Raw genomic sequence first — 23,819 nt, 5'->3', positions numbered from 1 at the left:
CCATCTGCGGTCACACTCACACCCATGGACAATTTTAAGTGTTCTATTAAGTTGCCACGCATGTTTTTGGAATGTGGGAGGATACCGGAGTACCCGGAGAAAACCCACGCAGGCCCGGGGAGAACATGCAAACTCCACACACGGGGGTCAGAGCTGGAATTTAAGCCGGTACCACAGTACTGTGAGGCCGACGCGCTAACCCGTCGACCACTGGGCCACCTCTGTTTGGATATTAAATGACAAAAATATGGAAGCAGTTGACAAGAAAATACAAACATTTGATTGGTGAAAGTGTTTTCAATATCAGGGTACGTGTGCATGTTGTGTATGTTTGCGTGTGTGTGTGTGTGTGTGTGTAGGAGCATGGGCATGCTTGTGGGGAAATATATTTGTGTATGTTGGGAGGAGGGGGGATCCTCATTTTTAAGTTGTAATTTTGAAGTTTTAATTGCACAGCACTTTGAGCACTTTTCATACCAAAAGAAAAGTGCTTGGTAAATAAAGTTTGATTGAATTAATTTCTACTAAACTGTGTATAGATAGATCGATACATACATAGATTTATTTGCACGCACGCACGCACACACACACACACACACACACACACACACACACGTACACACACAACATGGGTAGGTTACTTCCAAGTATGACGTGTTACTGTAGTTGAAAGTAATTAGTTCCATTAATGTCTTGCGTGCACTACTTCCTTTTGTGTCAACAAGTGATCGTAAAGCACGACATTCACGCACAGATTGAATGTGATCGAACCTGGAAACAATGTCATTGGAACGCGGAAAAATGAATGCACGTCGATTGAATGAATGCAATCGCGGATGATTGAAAAGAATAAGTACATGTGTTTCCTCTCATCATGGGAGCGAGGGACGAAACCTAACCTTTAACAGGGAGGGGGGGAAAAAATGAATAAGCAGCGGACTGGGTACAAGAAGCGAAAGGAAGAGTCGGAAGGTGAGTGAAAAAAAAACAGGCAAAAAAGAGATAGTGAGGAGACTGAAAGGAGAGAGGTGTTGAGAGAAGCCCTTCTCTGTGGCAGTGGCGCGTAAGGGCCATCATGACGAGTGTTTGTGTGCCGCCATGCTCGGCTGAATGCGCACACGCACCCACGCACACACATCCATATCGAGTGTACATAATCAATCTATGGCTCCGGGATGCATGGTCTTCGACGACCTTCACACACTCAGAAATGAAAGTGAAAGAGATGGTTCAAGAAACAATATTTTTAGTAAAAATAATTTAACCTTCAATCACAAATTCAGAACTAGTTCCCAACAGAAAATGGTAAAACAACAAAAGCATTTTATTTTTTAATGAGAATACTCATTAAAAGCATACAATAATGACATGTAATCATTTTTTTTTAAATGAAACGGTTTTAGTTTCACGTTCTCCTGCAATGCGCATTGTGCTGCTCATTCCGGCGTGCACGTATCGGCCACACGGGGGCAGCATACAGTCAGACAGATGGATAAACTGCTCATTGAGACATCTCAACTTGTCAATACGGCACTAAAATAAGTCGTTCTTCGCAGAGGATCAAGACCACAAGCCTTTGAAGTATTTTTATAACCGTCTACATGCATCGCTGTTTGTGTTCATATATACATCGCTTATAGGGTAACACCACCACTACATAGATGCTAATTGTTAGCCCGTACGCCCGTAGCGTTAAACAAAGTATGTTAGTGAAGGCTTTGTGGTTGTTTAAAAAAAAGCTTAAGACAGCTTCTGTTTGCTTACGGTTTGTAAGTCATGTATCTCTCACGGCACCACTGTGAACAAGCATGTTGCATTTAATGTTGATGCTAGCTGTTCAACTATTCGGTCGATCATATTTTTAAAGGAATCATTTCCTCATTCATAGCTTGCTTTTTTTTAACTATAGAGTTCAAATTTCACATATATTTTCTTCAAAATTAAAATGATTGAAAAACAACAATGGAACGTGGGCAGAGAAAAATGTGATAAAGTATTCCTTAGTGCAAGGTGCTACAGAAATCAAAAGAAATCATCAAAGCCACAGAGCTATCTGAAGCAGGTTAAGAATGTACTATCCTACATTGCAAGTACGTCACCGGCTCACCAATCATTGATTGAGAGAATGGCTGTCTTTCCAAGGTATATGCGGCTTCCTGCATGAGGAATCAGCGTATAAGAGATCTGGAAACTCCTGCAATGACATGGCACAACAGTAGTGTAGTATCTCACAAATATCTCCTGTTTTGTCAGAAGTCATCGTAGAGTTACAACATTTCACGGAAAGTCTTGATTAAACGGTTGTTTAGATGGCGGACATTGAGGAAATGACAACGAGGAACTTTTTACATGTGCTAATGTCTCATGCTAATGAGGGGGTCAGAGTGGAAAAAAACCGAATGAAGTGAAAGTTGTTGACGCCTTGGATGAGCTGATTAAGGAGAAACCCGTTGCGGCCCGCGTTTTGCCGGTGTTAGAAATGCACCGGTCGTGCATCAGAAAGGACTTTGCATTACGTTAATAAATTGCGTAGAAGTAATTTGAACATTGGAAAGAAAGTAGCGTGGAGGAATAAGGTGTGCCAAGCAAGGATAAGGAGGAGTCTTCCTTCTTTTACGCGCTGCTTTCTTATGCCAGTGAATGTGTGTGTGTGTTGTGTGTAGGTGTGTGCGGTTGCGTGCGTGTGTACATGTTTTTGTGTGTGAGCGCATGGGTTGATTTTACAATGTCATGCCGGAGTGACAAGAAGACCGCACAACATTCAAGCTGCCAGTGTGTGTGTGTGTGTGTGTGCATAGGTTATTGGAACACTTTAAATTGTCCCCGGGTGTGACTGTGAACGCAAATGGTTGTTCGTCTAAATGTGCCTTGCGATTGGCCAGCAACCAGTTCAGGGTGTGCCCCGCCCACTGCCCGATGACGGTTAGGATAAGCTCCAGCAAGGCCGCGATCCCGGTTGAGGATAGAGCGGTTCAGATAACGGACGGATGGTTGAATGGATATCCAAAGTACAGAAAGTATCGACGTTGTATGCATAGCAATGCGTTTAAAGAAGCATGAAACAATTATTTATTCATGTTATCTAAGCAGCATGATAAAATGTACCTCAAAAAATGCATTTTGAATGTTCGTGTGAGAAATTATTGTTTTATATTTGGAAATGATATAACGGCAGTCAAGTGGCCACACATTTTTTTAAATTTCACCAATATTTCAAGATAATACAACTAAAACATGATACCAGGTGCCTCAATGTGAGAATACGGTAGATTAAATGTTATTTATTTGATGTTGTGCTGTGTTTTAGCATCATAAAAATTATTCTTTAAAAAAAATTTATCAGAAACTAATAAATATTATTTATGTAGAAATATTTTGCTACAACAAATGATATGCTGCAATACGCCAATAACCCCAATATTGGGGTATTTTCAAGTATTGGGTAAACCCCAATACTTGAAAACACTTTTACAGCTACAAACAGGACACATTTTCTTCCTACAAGGCAGAATGCATAATTCAAAATGTTTCAAGACACGTTTGAAAGTGTAACATCTTTGAGTCAATTTGAAATGTTTTGCTAAAACAATATCGCAATCAAATGTTTACACATGTACATGTGACAAACGTTATTCATTCCTTCATCAAAATTGAAAAGAAGCCTGTAAATGCTTTCAAGTATTTATTGAGCGCATATTAAATAAATATTTCGATCCAGATGCTTTTGTTTCATGCAACCACTTGATGAAATAAAAATTCAACACACCATTTGTTGTTGTATTTTTGAACGCCATGAAAAACCTTGCACCCAAAACCAAGTGTCTGAAACTCGAAATGGATTAACATTTTAAAGCGTCGCAGGCAGGCGGCTCACAGCCCCGAGATCCCCAATCTCGCTCTTTTATGTGGCATCGTTAATGACATTCAAAGCCCCCCCAACCCCCTCACCCCCGTATTGTCCCGCAAAGTGCGGCGCGCTCATCTGCACATGCAAAGGCAGTTTCTCTCTCTCTCTCTTTCTTTCTTCGGCTCGGAGGGGGTTAATGATCTTACACCTGTCCTTTCAGACACCTGTTTCAGGCATGTCAGCCAATGGGAGGAGAGCAGGGGATGGCTGCCGCTTTGTATAAATCAAATGTGGGCCGCGTCAGCGGGCAATCAAAACACACTCCAACTCGTCGGCGTGTCACTCAGTCGTCCACAAAGTCAATCGCAAAGAACTTGAAAAGGAATCTATTTCCAGCGCACCTGGACTGGAGACATGACCAAAGAGACTGAGTAAGTTCCCGCCTCTGTATTTTAAGTAGCTTTTATCCGCTATGGCTCAAAGAAAGTGAGATGATATCTTTTGGATACAGCCGCCCCCCATCTTCTTATATCTGCAACGAGACCCCCATGTGAAAGATGCTTGACTTAAAAGAGGGGTGGGGTTTTTTTTATTCTTTTTTGCTGGGAAAACTGATATGGATATTATGGGATGGTTTGGGTCTGCCCTTGTCGCACGAACCTAGAGGCCACGGCACACAAAAGAAAAATCGGGAAATGGGGAATGTCCTCTCGAGGTGTTGGATGGAGACGCTGGGAAATGACTGCATGTAATGCATTGAATTACATAATGGGGAAACCCTAGAAGCGCCCCCCCCCCCTCCTCCCACTGTTTCCCCTCCTGTCGAGGTGTTTGCAGTGGGTTCATGGTGGTTTTTGAGCTTTGCGAGTCAGGAACAGGTGCACCTGAGTGCAAGTGACCCAGACGCTAAGATGCAAACGTACACACGGTAGTCCGAGTCCTTCAAAGCGGTGAGCACCTGTGGTCTTTTGCTGCCATCGACACATTTGATGAAGTGTTTATCCAAGGTAAACCTTCAAGGGGAGGGGGTGAGGTGCGGGGGGGCTTTCATTTAGTTGGCGGGCATCGGGATATTTAGCCGACGTCGCGCTCCAAACAAATCCAATCCTCTAAATCCCAGGATTCCGTTCGGTTGCGGGTGAAAACCACAAGCATCTCTTTTAAAGAGTTGGACAAATAAAAAACGTTTACGTAAGGATTGGAGAATGCACTTTGTTTTGCTTTGTCTGGAAACCGCAAAGTACAAGATGCGTGGATGTTTTGTCAGTGGGTGGTCCCGCGCCTTTTGCGGGACTTGTGTCGTCGGATCTTACTCAGCTCTGTGATTTTGCAATCGAAACCTTTTCGCAGCTCAGGGGTGAGACGGCGCGCCGCCCCGAGGCTCTGTTCCTGCCGTCTTTCCTCACCCTGTCACAAAGCCGCGTGTCGTTAAACGTAGGGGTTTGCTATTCGCAGGACTCTGGGAGTGGTCTTTCAGAGCGAGAACTTCAACTATAACCGCTACAACGCAAACTACATGGACCCCTGGTCGTACATGGATAACCCAATGCCCGAGGAGAACCTGGCCAAACCCAGACTCCACCCGGGAGACGACCTGGCGGCCATTACCATGCTTTACGAACAGTGCAAGGTAAAACTCGAGCAAAAAAAAAAAAAAAAAACGAGTTTCATTCGAGCCCGTTCACATTTCCGCATTTCGCCATTTTTTAATCCCTCCAGAGCCATAAGGAGCAGAAAGTTCCCGCCTGCAGCCGAAACAGTAGCATCTTCAAACCAACAGAGAGGTAAACGAAAAAAAAAAAAAACTTTGGATGAAGTGGGGAGAGAGGTAATCCTCAAGTCAAACACGGCCCTGAATCAAATCCATCATCAACTTTGACTCGCTTTAGGAGTTACGCAACACTTGGGGCAGACAATAGCGGTCCCCTCCTTCTGTCCCCCACTGAGCCCCTTACTCTCGTGTCCCCCCCCCCCCCTACCCCCACCTTCAGCATGTTAAACACCCCGCAGAGAAACTCAAACAAGAACCGGATTAAGATCCAAATAGTACCCAACCCCGACCCACAAATCTTTGCGTTCGCCGTGTGTGCTCAGAGACGCTAAAACAGATGAAGTGCTAGCTAGATTGCAGGCTACTTGCTATCGTCTCGATCCAACAACCGACTCTCCCCCACCCCCCTCCCCCTCAGGACTCCCAGCAACGATCTCGTCTCATTGGAGACGTCGGCCAATGTCATGAAGATCCTTTCCGAGAGCGTTCCCGCCAGCTATTCCCTTGAGGTCTTAGGATCCAAGCAGAACCCCTCGCTGGCCGTCACCCTGCCCCCCAACGCCGACACCTACGCCACTCTGACCAGCGTGGCGGCGGACAGCGACAAGCAGGATCTCAATAACATTTTCGACTCTCTGCTTCAGAAGTGGCCGGAGAGCAGCGCGTTCCCCGACCACAGCGCCGAGGTACACCTTGGTGATCTTCCAAAGCAATTTTTTTTAAACCCTGGAGAACCCAAGAACCATTTTCTTCTTTGGAAAATGATGAATTATACATTAAATGGCTGCTATATGTTCACAGAACACCAAAATATATGTTTTTTTTTCAAATATTCAATGCTTTAATCCTTATTTAGCAGTAGGGCCAAATTTGACCCTTTGGGGTTTAAGGGTAGAATTTGAGTCGCGGAATTTATAGGGGGCAAATTTGACCCCGTGGGTTCGCCAGGGTTAAAATTCAGAATCTGCAATCTTTTAACATGTTTTTTTGGGGGGGGGGTGTTCTTAGACTCTGACCTACAACGATCCCTTCCCCGAGGACCACTCCAGTCCCGTCTACTCGGGCTCCTACTCTGGTTCCCCGCCGGAGACATTCAGGAGCGAGTTCCAATTTTCCTTGGGCGCTCCCTCGGCCTCCCCTTACAAATCCAGCGAGTTACCCATGGTCTACCTAAATAAGGGGCAATTCTACCCCATCACTCTGCAGGGAGTGGACAGCAGCGCCTGCATGACTGCTACCAAAGTCAAGGTAAGAAGCCAAATGACGGGATTTGTTTCATGTTGACTTGAGCATTTTTATTTTATTTTTGGTTTGCATAAATTGTTCCGAAGTGGCAATCTTCCCAAATAAGTGTCCCTCCCATGAAGTGGCTCCTAGGTGACTAATTCCCTGCTCATACTAGGACATAGTGTGACATTTATTGTTAATACCACGACATACATCTAAGGTGACGTGTGTGCAAAAACAACACGCGCAAAAAAAAAAAGGCAAGGAGCGAAGGAAGGTGTGGTTTTCTTTTCTTTTTGCTTTGTTTCTAACATAAGGTGACAATCTTTTCTTTGTCAAGCTCGTACATGGGGAAAAAAAAAATCTTCACAATCTCACGACTGGTCACGGTACATAAGCGATGACAATGACAGCAGAAAAGAAGGATTGGGAGTGACGAATGATTTTTCCATCCGCCAGATACTAAATTCTCCTCTCACGTGTTTTTCTTTCTATGCTTTTTTTCCCCTCCGACGGGCAGACGGTGGTGATGGCCGTGTTCGAGAATGATAAGACGCCCGAGATGCAGCTTCGCTTTTGGAACCACTGGCACGCACGCCAGCCGACTGTCAAGCAGAGAGTCATTGACATCGGTAGGTCGGCTTCCAAACAAATCGTCGCTCCACTGAAGCCTCGCCTTATTTTATTTTTTTTTAATACCGTTTCATAGCGGACTACAAAGAAGTCTTCACTGGCATTAGCAACATCGAGGAGGTCGCCTTCAATGCCCTCTCCTTCATTTGGAACCCCCATGAAGAAGCCAAGGTAAATAAAATACAAAAAACCCCCACGTATTGAAGACGATGCGAACAGGTGAAAGATTTAGAGGGGGGAAAAAAAAGAAAGAAAGACAGGAGGAGTGGCTGAAGAGGGAAGGTAAGAATCCAAGAAATGCGTTTTGGCCCCGAGGCGCTGTCACCACCGCAAAAGGCCAATTCTCATTTCCCTGTGGCGCTTGGGGTGCGGTTGCGGGTGAAAAACCTGCTGCAGGTAGAGCGAATCAGGAAGACAAGACGCAATTCCCAAGCCGTCGAGCTATTAAGGGGACCAAAAAATGTGTGGTTTGACTGCACCCGACATTTGTGAGCAACCGCAGTCGACTCTTTCCCCAAAGCGATGTTAGTGAAAGTAAAATATGAACAACGACATTAACCGGCCGATCAAAAAGATTCTTCTCAGACACTGGCCTCTCTCGTTGTTATCGTTGGCCCAGAGGCCTTGAACCTGTCATCACGTCCCACCAGGCTCCGGTGGGAGCAAGATCCGATTAGACACATTAAAAAAATGCTAAACACAAACATTGTCTGTTTGTCTTCTTGCAGGTGTTTATCGGCATCAACTCGCTAAGCACCGACTTTTCATCGCAGAAGGGTGTGAAAGGCCTGCCTCTCAACCTGCAGATCGACACGTATGACTTCAGCTCGGGGAACAATCAGCTCATACACAGAGCCGCCTGCCAAGTCAAGATTTTCTGCGATAAGGTTTGTTGTCGCATTGAATCTCGGTCATGAAAAATACAGGCGGACCTTGACTTACGAGAGCCGCCACTTGTGAGGGTTTTCAAGTTACTTGGCTTGATTTTTTTTTTTAATTGCGAGCCAAAATTTGACATACAAGCGGCTTGAACATACTATGCAACTTGTGTACGGTAAACACAAAAGAAAATACATAAATGGACCATATAAGGGATGATAGTCGGATAGTCATGACACTATGAATGTAACATTTGGATTTTACGTGATGTTATGTCATTATATTTGCTATTTTCTTCAGCAAAAACATCCTGAGAATTTGTGAAGATTTTTTTTGGGACATATGATTGAGCCATTTCAATGTCAACTTTTTGTTGCATGCTCAGGGGGCTGAGAGGAAGATGCGTGACGAGGAGAGAAAGAGGACCAAGAGGAGGGGCAAGACGAACAATGACGGCAATGGTGAGTGTTGCAAAAGGTTAATTAAAAAAATACTACTCCCTCACTTGTGCGTGTGTGTGTGTGTGTGTGTGCTTCCTCTGGGCACTCCTGTTTCCTCCTACATTCCACAAACATTCTTCGTAGTCTCGTGTATGGACATTAAAAAAAAAAATATATATATATATATATATATATATATATATATATATATAATATAATTTTTTTATAAATCATAATATTAAAAAAAGATTATGCTTTAAAAAAAGCTTGACATATATATTTTTATCATTATATATATAAGATTAGATTATAAGATTATTAATTAATTAATCTTATTAATTAATAATTAATATAAGATTAATAAAATTAAATATATATATATATACATATATATATTTAATTTTATTAAATATATATATACATATATATATTTAATCATAATATTTTATGCATCGGTTTATATGTATCGGGTTTTCCCCCAATCCAGGGTCTACACCCCATCTCCCTCCCCAAAGTCAGCTGGGGTCATCCCCAGCACATCCCATTGTGGACGTTTGGATGGATGGGTCGTTCCTTGCCTCACATATCATCTATTATACTGTGTCATTCTTTTTTTTTTCTCAGCCAAGTCTTTAGTGAGCAGTTCCATGGGCAGCGACTGTACCTTCTTCCAGACTGTGGATGATCACATTACCCAGCCAGTCCTCTTTATCCCAGAAGCACATCTGTCCAGTTTACAGCGCATAGTAGGTCTCACTTATTTATTTTTTTATTTTTTTATGAATCAAGGTGCCTCCCCTCGAGTGAGTGAGTGAGTCATATTCCCGACCCGTAGCTCATCCCCGAAGGCATCAGCTCAGGCACGGGAGAGAGAGAAAAAAAAATGTGTGGGAAAGTATGCGGTGGGAAAAGCGGTGTGGGAAAAGGGAGGGGATTGTGAAAATGAAGTGAGCTAATTGGAGTCGAAACCGAGCGCATGCCGCTGCAGAGACGATGAGGGGCCATCCACACCTGGCGCCTCAGCACCTCGCAAAGACCCATGCGCCACCCTCATCTTATTCCTCACGCACGACGGCGCTGTTCAGACAAGCTGGCGTTCCCACACTGTAGTTTATGCATTATATAATGCAGCGAGTGCGTGAGTTTCAAAACCTCGGAGGTTTTCCGTTCAGATTCATGCGGCGGTCGTCTTTCAACAAAATCACTAAGCACTGTCTCGTCTGTATTTCCTCCTTGAGCGTGAAGGTTATGGGAAACGTCATCTTGCCGTGATAACATTCCTTCATGAGCGGATTACAAAAGCAGGGGGTGTGTGGGGCGGAGGGGGGGCATGAAGCAATGTCTTTATCGGCTATCTGATCAGATCTTTGTGTCCTACTTTTGCAGACCACGCCCATGGAAGAGAACGAAAGGTAAGCGTGGAAAAAAAACTCTTCCCTAAATGTTGCAATGTACAGTCAGAGGTGTGCCACTGATACATTTCTGTATCAGTGGCACACCTCCCATGCAATATTCCGGCAGTGTTGGTACACAACCCACTTGGAATCATTTCCAATAGAGAAATCGAGCAGCTTTTCGAATACATTCTGTGTGGCGCACCACCTTCAACACTATATCGGAGTTGGCGCACCCCCTCTAAGCTCAACTGTGGCACAAGTCAGCCTTAAGCAGCCATTCCCGAATTTGTTAATCCTGAAAACTGTCGTTGATGTCCCCCTCCAAAGCCCGTTTAGAGCAATTTAATGGAACTGTATGAGACGAAAGAAGCAATTTCCAGACTTTTTAGTGGCGCACCTCCTTCAGTATTTCCTACAAAGGTGCCGCACTCCCTCAAAGCCACTTTATCGCAATTTCATATCAGAAACGTAACAGCCCAAAAATTCCCAAACATTTTGAGGTGTTGCTGAGATGGCGCACCTCTCCCCCCCACACACACACACACACACACCCAAAGCATCACTAACATCTAATTAGGACATCTCGTTTCATCATCCATCCATCTATTTATGGAACCGCTGATCCGACAAAAACAATGCACACAAAAGTTGCACTCTCGCACATGTGAAGCATCTCAAGGAAGAGATTCGGGGTTGCGCCGGTTATTTGCTCGCACAGCCCAATATGGGAACCCCCGGTGAAATGTGTGTCTTTGTGCATTCAGAAACTCTCTGAAGCGATTGTACTCGGAAAGAGAGCAGAGCAGCTCTCCACCTGGCAAGCAAGCGCGCAGAGACGATTCCCAAAAAGGTCAGTAAAAGCAACTGTTGTTTCGATGGTCGCGGAGCCACTGAGAAGGGGCTCAACGCTTCCGCTTTCCGTTTCCCCTTCCCAAAAGTTCTGCTGTACGTGAGGAGAGCCGCCGAGGAGGTTTTCGACGCGCTCATGCTCAGCACGCCAACGGTGTCGGGCCTACGAGAAGCTGTGAGTACAGTACATCCTGATGAACAACAAAAAAAAACAACAACAACAACATACCAAAATGTTGCATTGCCTTTCGAAAGACGCAAATTCATCTTATTTTCTTCCGTCATCAGATTTCAGATAAGTACGGCATGCAAGAAGACACCATTGGGAAAATTTACAAGAAATGCAAACGAGGGTGAGTGGCCTTTTGTGTTTTTTTTTTTTTTGCTTGACTCATGGGACTCCATGATGAGTTCCTTTGCGGAATCTCAAGTTGACAGACCGGCTCGGTAGGTTGCTCGGTTTGTCTCAGCCTTAAGGAATGTGTTAATTGCAGCTCCCCCTTTAAGGGAAAAAAAAAATTGACTAAGGAAGGGATATAAATATTACAAAAGTCCTGAAGATGAGTCATGCCGATTTGTTATCTTTCCATTATCCTGTGAACCGGACGGTTTTCCGCCGCTATAATTCGATTTGACGAATGCACCCGTCACACACGCAGTCGAAAAGAACATCGGTGTCGTCGAGGACTTCGTACAGTCCGAAAAGACAGACAGTCTGCTTTCCCTGCCGCTCGTCACCGCAGGGGCACCGAAGCCAAGCCAACAGGTTGAGTTACATTCCCTCGGCAATTCCCCTCCCTCCTCATCTTCAATCGGCTTGCAGCCTGCAGGCGCAGTGTGTGAGCGTGTCGCTAATTCACTCATTATAGTCTTTGAAGGGCTTACGGCTGACGGTTGAGCCAAGGCTTGGGGTGGGGGGGGGGAGAAAGAGTCAAACTACCTTGATTTATGAGACGCCCATGCTGGAGATAGACGGACAGTACAGTATTTTTCTTTTTTACAAGCTAGGAGCCAAACCAGCACGATTATAGGTTACTGACGTCAGATAAAAGAATGCGTAATCCACTTTATTAAGTCCTCCGTGTTGACCGCACCTGTAGCCAACCACAAACTGGAGTAAAAAAACTGCTCGACTCGAAGACGATTGGACCACGTCGTGGGGTGTCGGAAAGTTGAGTTGCCTTTGATCTAAGTTAATCTTGGAAGCAATGAAACGGAAATGTTGAAGAGAAAAAAAATTGACTTGTTGAACACCAAGAAGAAGTTGTGTTTCCTTCCAATAAACGTTGAAGGCAATTTGACTTCTTTCAGGTTGCTGAAGACTAAACCTGAAAGGAATCCAGTTGCCTTTTATTCAACTTTTTGGTTTTCACGATCATATATTTAATGTCTTGCTTTTCAACAACCAAGAAGACGGCAAGTTGCTTTGAATCAAGTTGAATTGAAGGCAACTGAATTTTGTGTTATTTCACAAGAAGACAAAAAGAAGACTAGCTTGTCTTCCAGTAAACACAAAATAGAAAGTAACTGGACTTTTTATAGTTTGTTGAACTCCAAAAACATGAATAGAAGGGAACTGGATTTTTTTTCACGGTACCGTCTTTTTCCTGGTATTTGACAAGCCAGAAGAATTTCAGTCGTTTTTGGAACTGAAGTTGAATAGCCGTCAACTGGGTGATATTTAAGGGTGGGGATTGAAAACCAAGAATCCCAGTTGCCCTCTGTCCAACTTCCCGGAGAAGCAATTGAACTTCTAGATTGACAATTACTGTTCAATCTCGTCAACCACTTGCCTCTCAGCAACCTCAAAAATGTTCAGTAGTTTTCCGAGTTTTTCAATTGGGTTGGTGTTCAACAAACTAGAGCAGTGGTCCCCAACCTTTTTTTTTTTGCCCCAGAGACCGGTTTAATAATGTCAGACAATATTTTCAGGGACCGGTCTTTAAAAAATGGCGGGATAAATACAACAAAACAATATGATATGACTTGCATGAAAACCGCGGTATTTTCCAAACATAGCAATAAACACGAATCACGACGACACTAGGAACGTCCAATTTGGCCGCAACACTCTCTGGTCCCGATGGTAACGTTTAAACGTGCCTTCAAAATAACATACACCGCAGATAAAAAGTGCATGAAAAATCAGACTCACCATCGCCGCATATTATGCAGAGTGGGCTTGGTGCGTCGGAATCTCCCGTTGAGACAAATCCATATTTTAAGTAGGACTCCTGATACTGTCTATTAAATGTAGTCGACTTTGTCTTGAAAGTCGTAGGCTCCTCTTCTGTCTCCTCGCTGGGCCTTTCCCCTTCCCAAAGAAACTTTTCAAAAACGTTTGTTTTTTTTTTTTAACTTATTTTGCTAGCGGTAACTTGTCACGTGACCGTGAAGGGCGCCTTGACCTGCGTCCATAGTGACATAGCGTAGACGGATGTAAACAGAGAACCCGGTAATTTTTCAAAATAAAACAGAAAACAGAAACATAAAGCGGAAGTGATGCAGTAATTTATTCTTTCTGTGCGGCCCGGTAACAAATGACCCGGTCCGCGGCCCGGTGGTTGGTGACCGCTGACCTAGAAGAAGTATAGTTGCCTTCAGAATGACTTCTTGGTTTCTCAAATGCCTTCTGTTCAATGGTTTTGTGTTCAACAGCCAAAAAGTCATTTTCTTTGTTCCTCCAGTTCCTTTCAATTCCATTTTTGCACACCTGAAAGACGCTTATACAGACGCATGGCCTCGTGCTTGGCATTTTATGCATCCTCCCACTCAAGTCTTTTCCCTTTCCCCCGCAGAATTTACGTCAACATGGACGACATCATTATCGAACACTATACCAACCAGTCCGCTTTCCTCATCGAGATGTCGGAGGTGGTCAGCGGTCAGTTCCAGGTCACTCTCATTGAAGTATGATGACGTCATTACGCCGACATCCCTAAAGCACTACGCCATCCGCGAGGAGAAGAACAAAATAAGCCAGCCAGCTGCGGACTGACCAAAACAACGAGACACCTGAGCTGACCTTTAAATTTCAGACGCAAATATCTCCAATTTTGTAAATAACGCCATATCCCAGCCCCCCCACCCCACCCCCATCCTCCTTGTTCTTATTTGTCAAAGCAATTATGATGTTCTACTTGTACATATTCGTTTGTAAATACGTTTTATGATGACAGTGTTTTATAAAGTACCATTTTTACAATTCAATGTATTTCAGATGAACGTGGCGCTCCGTAGCATGATTTGCAGTGCGCTCCGGCAATTTAGCATGAGCAGATTGCCAACACCAAGGGCGTGTTGTTATTTTTCTTTTGAGTACATCACACAAAAAAAAAAAACGAAAAGCCTGCCGATAGCGTTTCTCAACTGCTACTTCCTCGAAAGGTTTCCCGGCAGTTTCAGCACGAATGAATTCACAAGCAAACGTCACACATTTCCCTCCGTCAAACCAAAAGCAGAGTTAGTATTGGTCATCATTTAGCCCCAAAACTGTGGACATTTCCTGTTTGTTTGGTGGAGACTGTAGGTCCGTCTTTGGACTTTCATAGTATGGATGTCATGTTTGTGTTTGTGAACGAGTGTGTGTGGGTGCATGTGTGTGTGAGAGAGAGTGTGTGTGTGAGTTTTTTTTGTGCTTTCTGATATATTATCATTTCAAAGCAAACATGTATCCCTGTAATATTTCATCATATAAGCAAAAGGCAAATGGTTGCATTAGTCATATTTTGCCAATTGTTTTGTACGAAAATAAACAAGTGTATGAGACGTGTCTGTTTCATTTTTTTTTTCCAGCCATTGCACACTGTTAACGTTGGGCAATAAACTGGCACATCCTGTTCTTAAGGTGATGTGCAGATACTCCGTTTATGTAAGCGTGAATCTGACCAAAGTAGTACTAATTCAATTGCTTCACTTAAATTAAAAAAATAATAATAACGAATAAAAATAAAAATACAGACTATGAAATACACTAGAGTACAAAATTTTAAAAAATGTTTTATCATCAATTATCTACATATTTTGTCATGTTTATTAATTTTTTTTATTCAATTTCCATGAAAAATGGGTGAATTGGGGGAAAGAAATTCCTTTCAAATTATGAAAACAAATTTTGAAAATTAAAAAAATATATGAAAATATGCCAATCCTTGGGTGGTGAACTGTGAATATGCACAGGTCGAACCAACTGCAGTTTTGAGTTGTAATAGAACCAATCACCACTAGATGGCAGACACATCTCAGTTGCGCTTACACTGCCCTATATTTCATGCTTTAAGTGGGCCGTCTGCACCAGTACCAGCGTTTACTAGTTTTAGCCACTTTTTACGGTGTCCACCCCCCCCCAAAAAAAAAACGGCGACTTAACATGAGCCTACAGGACCATCTCTTGTTCTTTTGCGCTTTGTGAAAACATGGCTGTCAGTGTTTGCAAACTGAGCTGAGATTGGGCATTACAGGAGCGCTTCCCACCACTGTAATGGGGTAATGGGCATGGAGAGCGAAAACGGCTCGCTCTTCTTCCCCTATTTGGTTACACTGGCAGAGGCAGACAGAATGCTCAATAAAACCCAGACACACACACACACACACACACACATACACACCCTGAGCAGAAGGTGAGACAGAGAAGCACATGGGCGGGAGGCTAGCGGAAAAAGGAAGGACGTAAGGACAGACGCAAACACAGGCTCGGAGACAGAACCAGGAGGCAGGCGGGGATGAATGACGACGAGATGCTTCTAACATCGGTGCCGTGTTTGCTCCTCTGAGAGAAGCTACTGATCTGCAGTCAGATACCGAGAACGCTTTCTGAATGGCAAGTGACTCTCGTGTGTGTGTGTGTGTCTGTGTGTGTGGGTGTGTGATCACATTCTCTGCACATGTGTAAAATAGAGTACATGTGATCGGGTTAAAAATAGCCTGCAGTGTGTTCATTTCATTCATCACAAGCCTCTTTAGTGTTGTAATGTTCAGCAGACACCACCATCTTCCATTTTTTTGTTGTTGTTGTTTTTTTTTGGTGAGTTTTTTTTTTTGCATCAGTACCACTCTCAAGAATGTGTTTGTGTGTGTGCGTGTGTGTGTCTGTCTGTCTGTGTGGTTTATTCCAGCACGGTCCGGATGATGTTCCAACAGCAGTCTTCACATCCATTTTGTCAGTCATCTGTGTTGGTCCCATGGCATTTAAATTTTATTATTATACTTTTATTATCTCTTAACCTTTAACTTTTCGAAGATTTCAGGGTTGTTGTTTTTTTGCTCATTTGTTTATATTTCATTTTTATGTATACATCATTTTTCAATTTTTGTCCCCTACAATATTTTTAATAGTTTAAAATTTTCTTATGTGTAACTGTGAATATATTATTTTGTTATATCATTTAAAACTTTCATTATTTGATGTATTCTTTAATCATATTTATTGATTATTATAGAATTATACAGTATGTGTCAATCTACTTATTCTATGTTTTTGCATTTTTTTAGGTTTTATTTTAATTCATTGATATTTTTTTGCCGAATATTCTTGTTTTTACTTGTTATTTAACTTCAAAATTGCTTTTTTAAACATTATTATTTATTTAATGACATTTTCCAAATATTGATTTAGATTTTTTTCTAAACAAATATACTGTATTTTACTGTAAATCTCCCATACATTTCTGTTCATCTTACATGTCTACATACTATTTTAGCTATTTTCCCTTGTATATTATAATATTTTATATAATATTATAATATACAGTATAATATTATAAAATGTAATTATTGATACAGACACATATGACATCTCTCTCTCACTCTACTTCTATCTATCTATCTATCTATCTATCTATCTATCTATCTATCTATCTATCTATCTATCTATCTATCTATCTATCTATCTATCTATCTATCTATCTATCTATCTATCTATCTATCTATCTATCTATCTATGTAATTGTTATCCTTTGAATAATATGTCAATTTCTGTCTTTTTTGGTGTTAATGTGGTGTCTGGTTTAATTTTTTTAATGTGGATAGACTGATGGATGGATGGATAGATAGATTCATAGATGGATGGATGGATTGATTGACAGATAATGTGGTGTCCCAACAGCCCATTCATCAACACTGAGAGGGGGTGACGCGTGTGTATGCATGACATTTAATTCCTCGCTGTCAGCTTCCCATTGTGTCATCGCGCAAATGAACATTTGTAATTACTTACGCACACACGCACACACATGCAATACTTCTTCACAATGGCTTCAGACCGCAGGTATTTGTTGCCTGAAATCTTACTGTCTTGGGAATATCGAACTGTTCGAATGTGTTCTAATCATGCGCCCGTGCGGACATGTCACCGGAATGGGGGGGTTCAGTATTATTATCACTATCATCATTATTATTATAACTACAGTGTATGTTTAGCAATATTATTGTTATTTGTATTGGCGGCCCAGTGCTCGAGTGGTTCGCGTGTCGACCTCACAGTGCAGTGGTCGTGGATTCGATTCCAGCTCCGGCCTCCCTGTGTGGAGTTTGCATGTTCTCCCCGGGCTTGCGTGGGTTTTCTGCGGGTGCTCCGGTTTCCTCCCACATTCCAAAAACATGCATTGCAGGCCGATTGATCACTCCAAATTGTCCCGAGGTGTGAGTATGAGCGGCAATGGTTGTTCACCTCTGTGTGCCCTGCGATTGGCTGGCAACCGGTTCAGGGTGTCCTCCGCCTACTGCCCGAAGACAGCTGGGATAGGCTCCAGCACACCCCGCAACCCTGGTGAGGATCAAGCGGATCAGAAAATAGATGGATGGATAGGTTATTTATAGAAGGAGTAGTAGCAGAGAAACTCCCCACTTTCAGTGTAAAAAAATGAAATGCATGGCACAAGATGTTGATTTAAGCCTACATTCACAGACTGATTAATTGCACGGACCGATTGATGATGTCAAACCGGATTTCGGGCTCTAAGAAGAGAAACTGTTTCTCAGTCTGCTTGGTGCTTGTTTTTGAGCATCTGTGCGGCCTATGAGATGGCTGGCGCTCAAACAGCTGAACACCAGGGCGTGCTCCGAGCCATGCTGTGTAAATGTCCGCCAGGGAGGGCAGAGGGGCGGCCAACGATACTTGGTGCAGCTTTCACTATCCTCTGAAGCCTCGCTGCGACTGCCTCAGTGCAGCTCTTGTGCCAGTTGGAGAGACAGTACGTCAGCTGGCTCTCAATGGACAAGCGCGAGAAGGCCAGCTGCAGCTTTCGATTGTTGCAGAGCGCTGAGACGCTGGTCGGTTCTGCCCCCCCCCCACCCCCCCCGAAAGTCCTCTGTCTTTGCAGCATTCTGGGCCAGGTTGTGAGCTTCCGTACCTCCTCTCTGGAGGCTGCCCAACCACTCATCGAATTTGACATGATACCGCTTTGGTGGACTGGGCTGCAGTCGTCATTAGACAGCAGTAGCAACTTCATCCACTTGAGGGAGGAGCCAAGAGTAGAATGTGCAAAAACAGCTGGGCGACGGAAGTAAATCCAGTTGTCTGGCAATGCTGTAATTAAAAGAACCGTTCTCATAAATATATCATCACCTCTCTAATTTTTGTTCTCAAAAACGGTTTCATTGTCAACCGCCCAATTGAACTTCTTTAGCATTCCTATCATCTTATTTGTCATTTGTCCAGCCAGTCAAAGACAAATCCCCACCACCACCACCACCACTCCCAATGTTACTTTTTGTTGCTATTTCTGTTTTATTACTATTGTGCGAAATGCAAAAATGAAAACGAACAATGAGAATGCTTCAGCTGCTAATGGTGCTGAGTCACATCATGTCTCTACATTGTCTCGCTGTTTTGGTTTTTTGTTTCTCGTTTTGTTTTGTTTCTGTCCTGCGGTCAGACTCGCTCTGCATCCAGGCACTGGCCTGACATTATTACTACCCAAGGGGACGAGAGCATCATCAAGGTCGTTACGGAGCATCAATTGTCAGGAAAAAGACGTCACAAGACTGAAAGTCTCCTCATCTTAACACTAATGGCTCCTTTTTTTTCCTTTCTTTTTTTTTTCCTATGATGTCCATAATGGATGGACATCATGGGGGCCCCAAATCAAGTGTGGCACCCAAAATGTCAAAGACACACGAGCATCCAGACACTATCATCACCCTGACTTAGAGCTATTGATTGTTCACCCGCTAATCAATGGCTTGCGTCTGGCCTGCAGTGACATACATGAAGAGCGTAACACCGGAAGGCACCGCCGACACATCAACGTCGCCGCTTGAATGCTTCACGGGCATGCAGACAAGCACGCGCATAGAAAGAAGCCTCATAAACAACAAAAATCTGCATGTTGGTGACAATATGATTGTTCCCTAGCAACAGAGACAGGCTGCGAACAAACCTGGGTGCATCGCTTCAGCACCTGAGTCATTTTGGGGTTTTCATTGTGCTCTAACCCTCCACAGAGTGGCACGAAAAATCGTCCGCCGTACAAGAGGAGCGGCATCGACCTGAGGTAATGAATCAATGTCGGTTCATAGAATGAATATAAATGGTCGAGTCGGAGAGTCCTTACTCTGGTTTACCTCATTCTTTCATTACGGACTTCAGTTTGTCTCCGACAGTAGCGGTCAGTTAGACGCTCATTGAGACGGGTGTGCACCAGGGCTCATTCCTAGGGTCACAATTTTTTTTTCTCCCCACATCTTTATTAGTTACTTGCCTAAAATTCCTCCTGACTGTGACTCTATTCCAGATGACACTGTTCTACAAAATCTAATATCTTACTACCTCAGGGCACATGATAGAGTCACCATTACCTGACAATTTAGCAAAAGAATGGCCTCACCTTTTATTATTTCCAATTTTAGATGATGCGGAGTGTGTCTCAGAACACTTCAGACTCAACCCTTTATTCTCTTAATTGTGCTTATAATCGTCTCTCGAAAATTTCTCTTGAGCAAACGGCAACCAAGGTGCATTTTCCAACAGTGACAAGGCGAGGCTTGACTGCTTACCAGAAACAGGTGCACCAATAAAGAGGCACGCCCTCCACTCCAGCTGGCACTGAAAACAAAAGCAAAGACGGAGCAGAAGACGACAAATGTATAAAAGTGAGAACCCAGTCGTTTTCTTGGATCAGGTGGAGCTGTTGCTCTGAGAGAGGAGGAATGAGAAGGAATAGTCAGAGATGGGTGAAGGGTGGGTGGCAGGGGGCGGGGTTAATGTGGGTAAAAAAAAACAAAAAGTTGATTTAGCATAATATGGCCCCTTTCATTACACTCAACATTTAAACAATATCTTGACCCTCGGTTGTGTTGACTGTATCTGTGTGATGGACCCCCCTGTAGAAAGAGATCTCATCTCAACGGGCTAGTGAGCCACAGGGTCACTTGTAGTCGCCTGCATTCTGCTGCCTGGAACCACCCTAGTGAAAGTTGTTTAAAAATATTGCGTAAATGTCCACTGACAACAGCTTTCTTTCCTCCAAGTTATTTCAGCATTGCACCATATCGGCTCTCTCTGAAAATCGAATCTGCACCATTCGAGCAATCAGGGGAATGCAGACTCCAACGTCCATGGTGATGGGGATCGTCTTCGCCCCCTTGGGTCTGGTGCTGCTTTTCACCGCTGCCATCACCCCTCAGTGGAGAGAGGGCCACACCCGTCTGGACTTGGCCAGGCCTGGCTCCATTCTCCTCCGAACGGTGGTGAAAAGCCACAGTCCCGGACTCCGCCCGGGGACGTCGGACGGCCTTCTGCTGGTTCGCTCCGATGGGCTTTGGGAGAGTTGTCTGCAGTTGGAGCACTCCGAGTTGAAGCAGTGCTGGCCGGTGATGGGTCCTTATCAGCGAGACCGCCGGGTTCGCCTGGCGCAGGGCTTGGTACTGACCTCGTTGTTCCTGTGCGGCACGGGTATCCTCCTCGCCTGCATCGGGGTCCGCTGTTGGACGGATCTCCCGCTACGAGGAGTGGCCGCCACGGGGGGGCTCCTGGTGGTGGTGGCCGGGCTACTCAGCATGACCGCGCTGGTGATCTACACTCACAACCTGCGCAGGCTGGGGACGGATGATACCAAGCAGGACGTGAACAACACCAGGTTCCCTCAGCTCAGCTTGGGTCCGGCCGGCTCCCTCTACTTCGGGTGGTTGGGTTCGTGCCTACAGATATTGGGAGGGGGTGCCCTCGTGGTAAGCTTCAAGAGACCGAGATGCAGAACCTGCCCGGAGTTGGCAGCCTGCCCCGCTTGTCGACCGTGCTCGGAGTTTCGCAACAAGCCCGACTCTGACATTTATGAAGTTAGCTGTTAGAATGTGACTGTGACTTTCCTCAAGATGGTGGAAAAGCACTTCTGTTGTTCTAGTCGAAGACCCACCGAATGAAGCTCCTCGCCGCAGTTTGACATAGTTCCCTGGCACCAAGATGCCACCTGTTGGCGCCAAAGCACAAACAGCAAATGAGTAAGATGTACCCCAAAAAAGATAAGATAAGATAAGAAACCCTTTATTAGTCTCGCAATGGAGAAATTCCCAATTCACAGCAGCAAAGTTATGAAAGGCAGAAGTAGAACAACAAAATATAGGAGCTGCTGGAAAGGCAGCCACTCTCGCGGCGCCATTTTGAAGTCAAAATAACCAAAAACAAACACAACACAACACATAGGACACAGACAGTCGTACGATCTTCACCAATTTTCTGCATACACTTTGTTGTCTGAAGCAGTTATGGATGAAAGAGGAGAGGATCAAAGTGTCCTTTCACCAGTGGATCAGAGGTGAAAATGTGCACACGTCTGCTACAAGCTAAGTTTTGAAAGCAAAAACGAAGCTGTAGCATCCATTGACGAAAAGAGATTAGTTCACTTTTCCTGTCCCACGTAATCCGCTTCAAACTCCAAGCCGCGACTCCCAGTCCTTGAATAAGCAAAAATTCAAGAAACTCAAATGTGCGGCTTACGGTGCGAACATTACAACGACGTACATATTTTATTGAGATGAAAAATCGGAATCTTACAAGAATAAAGTCATGTATGTCCAAGACCATAATTGATATAGTAGCGTTCCTTAGAGCTTAATTGGGTTAATGTTTCATTCACGTGTGCCGTAGGTATGCTTTTTTTTTAAACATGACATTATTTACTGTAAATTCAGTTTAAGAACTTCCAAAACGGTATTGAATGCAGAGACACTTTTCCATCGCCTCGCCAAACTGTTTCCTCGTGTGACATTGACGCCCTTCTTCAGTTGCTCACTCCGGATATGACTGCAGTATGACTGTGTTTTTGTGCCGTCTTTCACAGCCATGCTTTGAACTGTTAAATGCCAAAAAAAACAAGAAACATCACACCGCATCTGAACACAACTACAGGGGGCCTCGCTTTCTGACGTCGTTCCGTTCCTGCAGCGGCAGAGTAACCTGAATGCGTACTGTGAGTCGTAACGTGCTGTTGTCTATCGCCAACCTCCACTAATACAGCAGTGAAGTCATGATTACAGTGCCGACTGACATGAATAACACTTCAAATTATAAATAAAAGAATCAAATGAAAAACTGGAAGTACGGATCCTGTTGCAAATCGTGAAGATCCGATTAATTGACGCTCCACCAAAAGGTAACAAGTGTCTACAGATGCGCCACATCAATACTTTTCATATTAGACAGGGCTTTGGCTTTGGCAGAAAACCAATCCCATTTTATTTGATTTCTTCCCCAAATGTATTCATAATGGGTGCATCAATTGCAGATGGATCTTCAACTATTCGTGGGCCAAGCCGGTCCTGATCCACCACGAATAGCTTGGGTCCAGTCTACCCCACTTAAGTAGCAGTCTAGTCGTGCCTTAAGATGTTTACTCTAAACTTGTATCACCATTTCACTCCAGTTGATAAAAACAGACTAAAAACACTATGAAAGAGAATGTAAAGCATTAAAAACTTTGTAAAACTTGACATAATGCTGCAATTCTGATAATATGCTGCTCCTTCTGGTGTGACCACCTTGGGCACCAGGAGGTAGTGATGTATATAATAGTCATGTAGACAAAGGAAGAACAACATACTTCTTCCACGACTACTCAGTATGTTACTCTGATATTATTCGTTTTATATCGTTTGAGTATTGAGTATTGTTAACTTGTCTGTCTAGATGTGCTGTTACACCATTTGTGTACAAATATCTGTTGTTTAAAGGGTTGTAAAGCTGCTAGCTCTTAGCATGGCAATGACATTTTCCATAAATGTTAGCATTAAGCTAAGGGGGGGTTGTTGTTAAGGCAACTGTATTGAGATCTCATGTGCCATAACTAGTCGCTTTTTAGTTGCGCTGGTACGCTTTCATAGCAAACAGACTCACTCAAAAACAAACAAACAAACAAACCGATTTGGTGTAAATCCAATTTTACATCCAATGGAATAGTGCGCTTATTGTTTGCTTGCAGCAAAAAAAGTACAAACTATAAATACAGTTTTATTCAACTTTATTAATTTTGTGTGCTTCAACATGTTTTTATGTTGTGTTTTTTAAGTGTGTGCAAGTGTTTTGGCACATCAGATTTACCGTATATACACATTTTGTGTATTTAAACAAACAAAAAGTTGTTGCATGTTTGTAGTTGTGTATTAAATAAAAGGCATCTCGACTCCCACCTGCTTAATCCTTATCAGAACTCTTATGAATAAATAACCCATTTGAAGACATTTGTATACTGTTCGGAATTTAGATAAGGTGTGGGGAATACCCCCAAATCAAAGCTGAGTGACATCCCTTCGCCTTAAAGCGTTAATTAGCAGAATGAGCCGCA

The 23,819-nt window shown here is 43.6% G+C and overlaps 4 protein-coding genes across 6 annotated transcripts in view; 2 read left to right on the top strand and 2 right to left on the bottom strand.

The window, feature by feature from the left end:
* Window positions 1–13,346, bottom strand: part of nipal3 (NIPA like domain containing 3) — a 35,209-nt gene extending 21,863 nt beyond the window's left edge. Inside the window, exon 1 of the mRNA XM_052086317.1 lies at window positions 13,199–13,346. Within this exon, the coding sequence (XP_051942277.1) occupies window positions 13,199–13,201 (3 nt within the window). The 5' untranslated portion in view covers window positions 13,202–13,346. The remainder of the gene's footprint in view (window positions 1–13,198) is intronic.
* rcan3 (regulator of calcineurin 3) overlaps window positions 1–13,347 on the bottom strand; it is a 68,207-nt gene extending 54,860 nt beyond the window's left edge. Inside the window, exon 1 of the mRNA XM_052086331.1 lies at window positions 13,199–13,347. Within this exon, the coding sequence (XP_051942291.1) occupies window positions 13,199–13,201 (3 nt within the window). The 5' untranslated portion in view covers window positions 13,202–13,347. The remainder of the gene's footprint in view (window positions 1–13,198) is intronic.
* cldn23l (claudin 23-like) overlaps window positions 1–23,612 on the top strand; it is a 96,169-nt gene extending 72,557 nt beyond the window's left edge. Inside the window, exons 2-3 of one of the 3 annotated variants that reach the window (XM_052086343.1) lie at window positions 20,047–20,133; window positions 20,512–23,612. In XM_052086343.1, the coding sequence (XP_051942303.1) occupies window positions 20,581–21,330 (750 nt within the window). In that variant the 5' untranslated portion in view covers window positions 20,047–20,133; window positions 20,512–20,580 and the 3' untranslated portion in view covers window positions 21,331–23,612. Of the gene's footprint in view, window positions 1–19,099; window positions 19,536–19,577; window positions 20,134–20,511 lie in introns of those variants that run through there. The other 2 variants (XM_052086344.1, XM_052086342.1) reach the window with 2 other exon arrangements.
* On the top strand, window positions 4,112–14,811 carry grhl3 (grainyhead-like transcription factor 3). Its single transcript, XM_052086298.1, has 15 exons — window positions 4,112–4,278; window positions 5,303–5,477; window positions 5,567–5,631; window positions 6,037–6,304; window positions 6,627–6,866; window positions 7,366–7,477; window positions 7,555–7,649; window positions 8,207–8,365; window positions 8,743–8,818; window positions 9,422–9,543; window positions 10,184–10,209; window positions 10,959–11,044; window positions 11,133–11,218; window positions 11,332–11,396; window positions 13,842–14,811. The coding sequence occupies exons 1-15, from the start codon at window positions 4,262–4,264 to the stop codon at window positions 13,957–13,959; spliced, it is 1,710 nt and encodes a 569-aa protein (XP_051942258.1). The 5' UTR covers window positions 4,112–4,261; the 3' UTR covers window positions 13,960–14,811.
* Window positions 23,613–23,819: the final 207 nt, after the last annotated feature.

Source organism: Hippocampus zosterae, chromosome 14 (assembly GCF_025434085.1).
Source record: "Hippocampus zosterae strain Florida chromosome 14, ASM2543408v3, whole genome shotgun sequence".
In the NCBI taxonomy this organism is placed as follows: domain Eukaryota; kingdom Metazoa; phylum Chordata; class Actinopteri; order Syngnathiformes; family Syngnathidae; genus Hippocampus; species Hippocampus zosterae.
The sequence above is the reverse complement of the archived record's forward strand: the minus strand, read 5'-3'. Positions and strand labels throughout refer to the sequence as shown.

Excerpts from the sequence above, each read along its gene's own strand:
- grhl3 (XM_052086298.1), top strand. Across the intron at positions 10,210-10,958 it reads CCCATGGAAGAGAACGAAAG|AAACTCTCTGAAGCGATTGT; the intron begins GTAAGCGTGGAA and ends TTGTGCATTCAG. Across the intron at positions 11,397-13,841 it reads TACAAGAAATGCAAACGAGG|AATTTACGTCAACATGGACG; the intron begins GTGAGTGGCCTT and ends TTTCCCCCGCAG.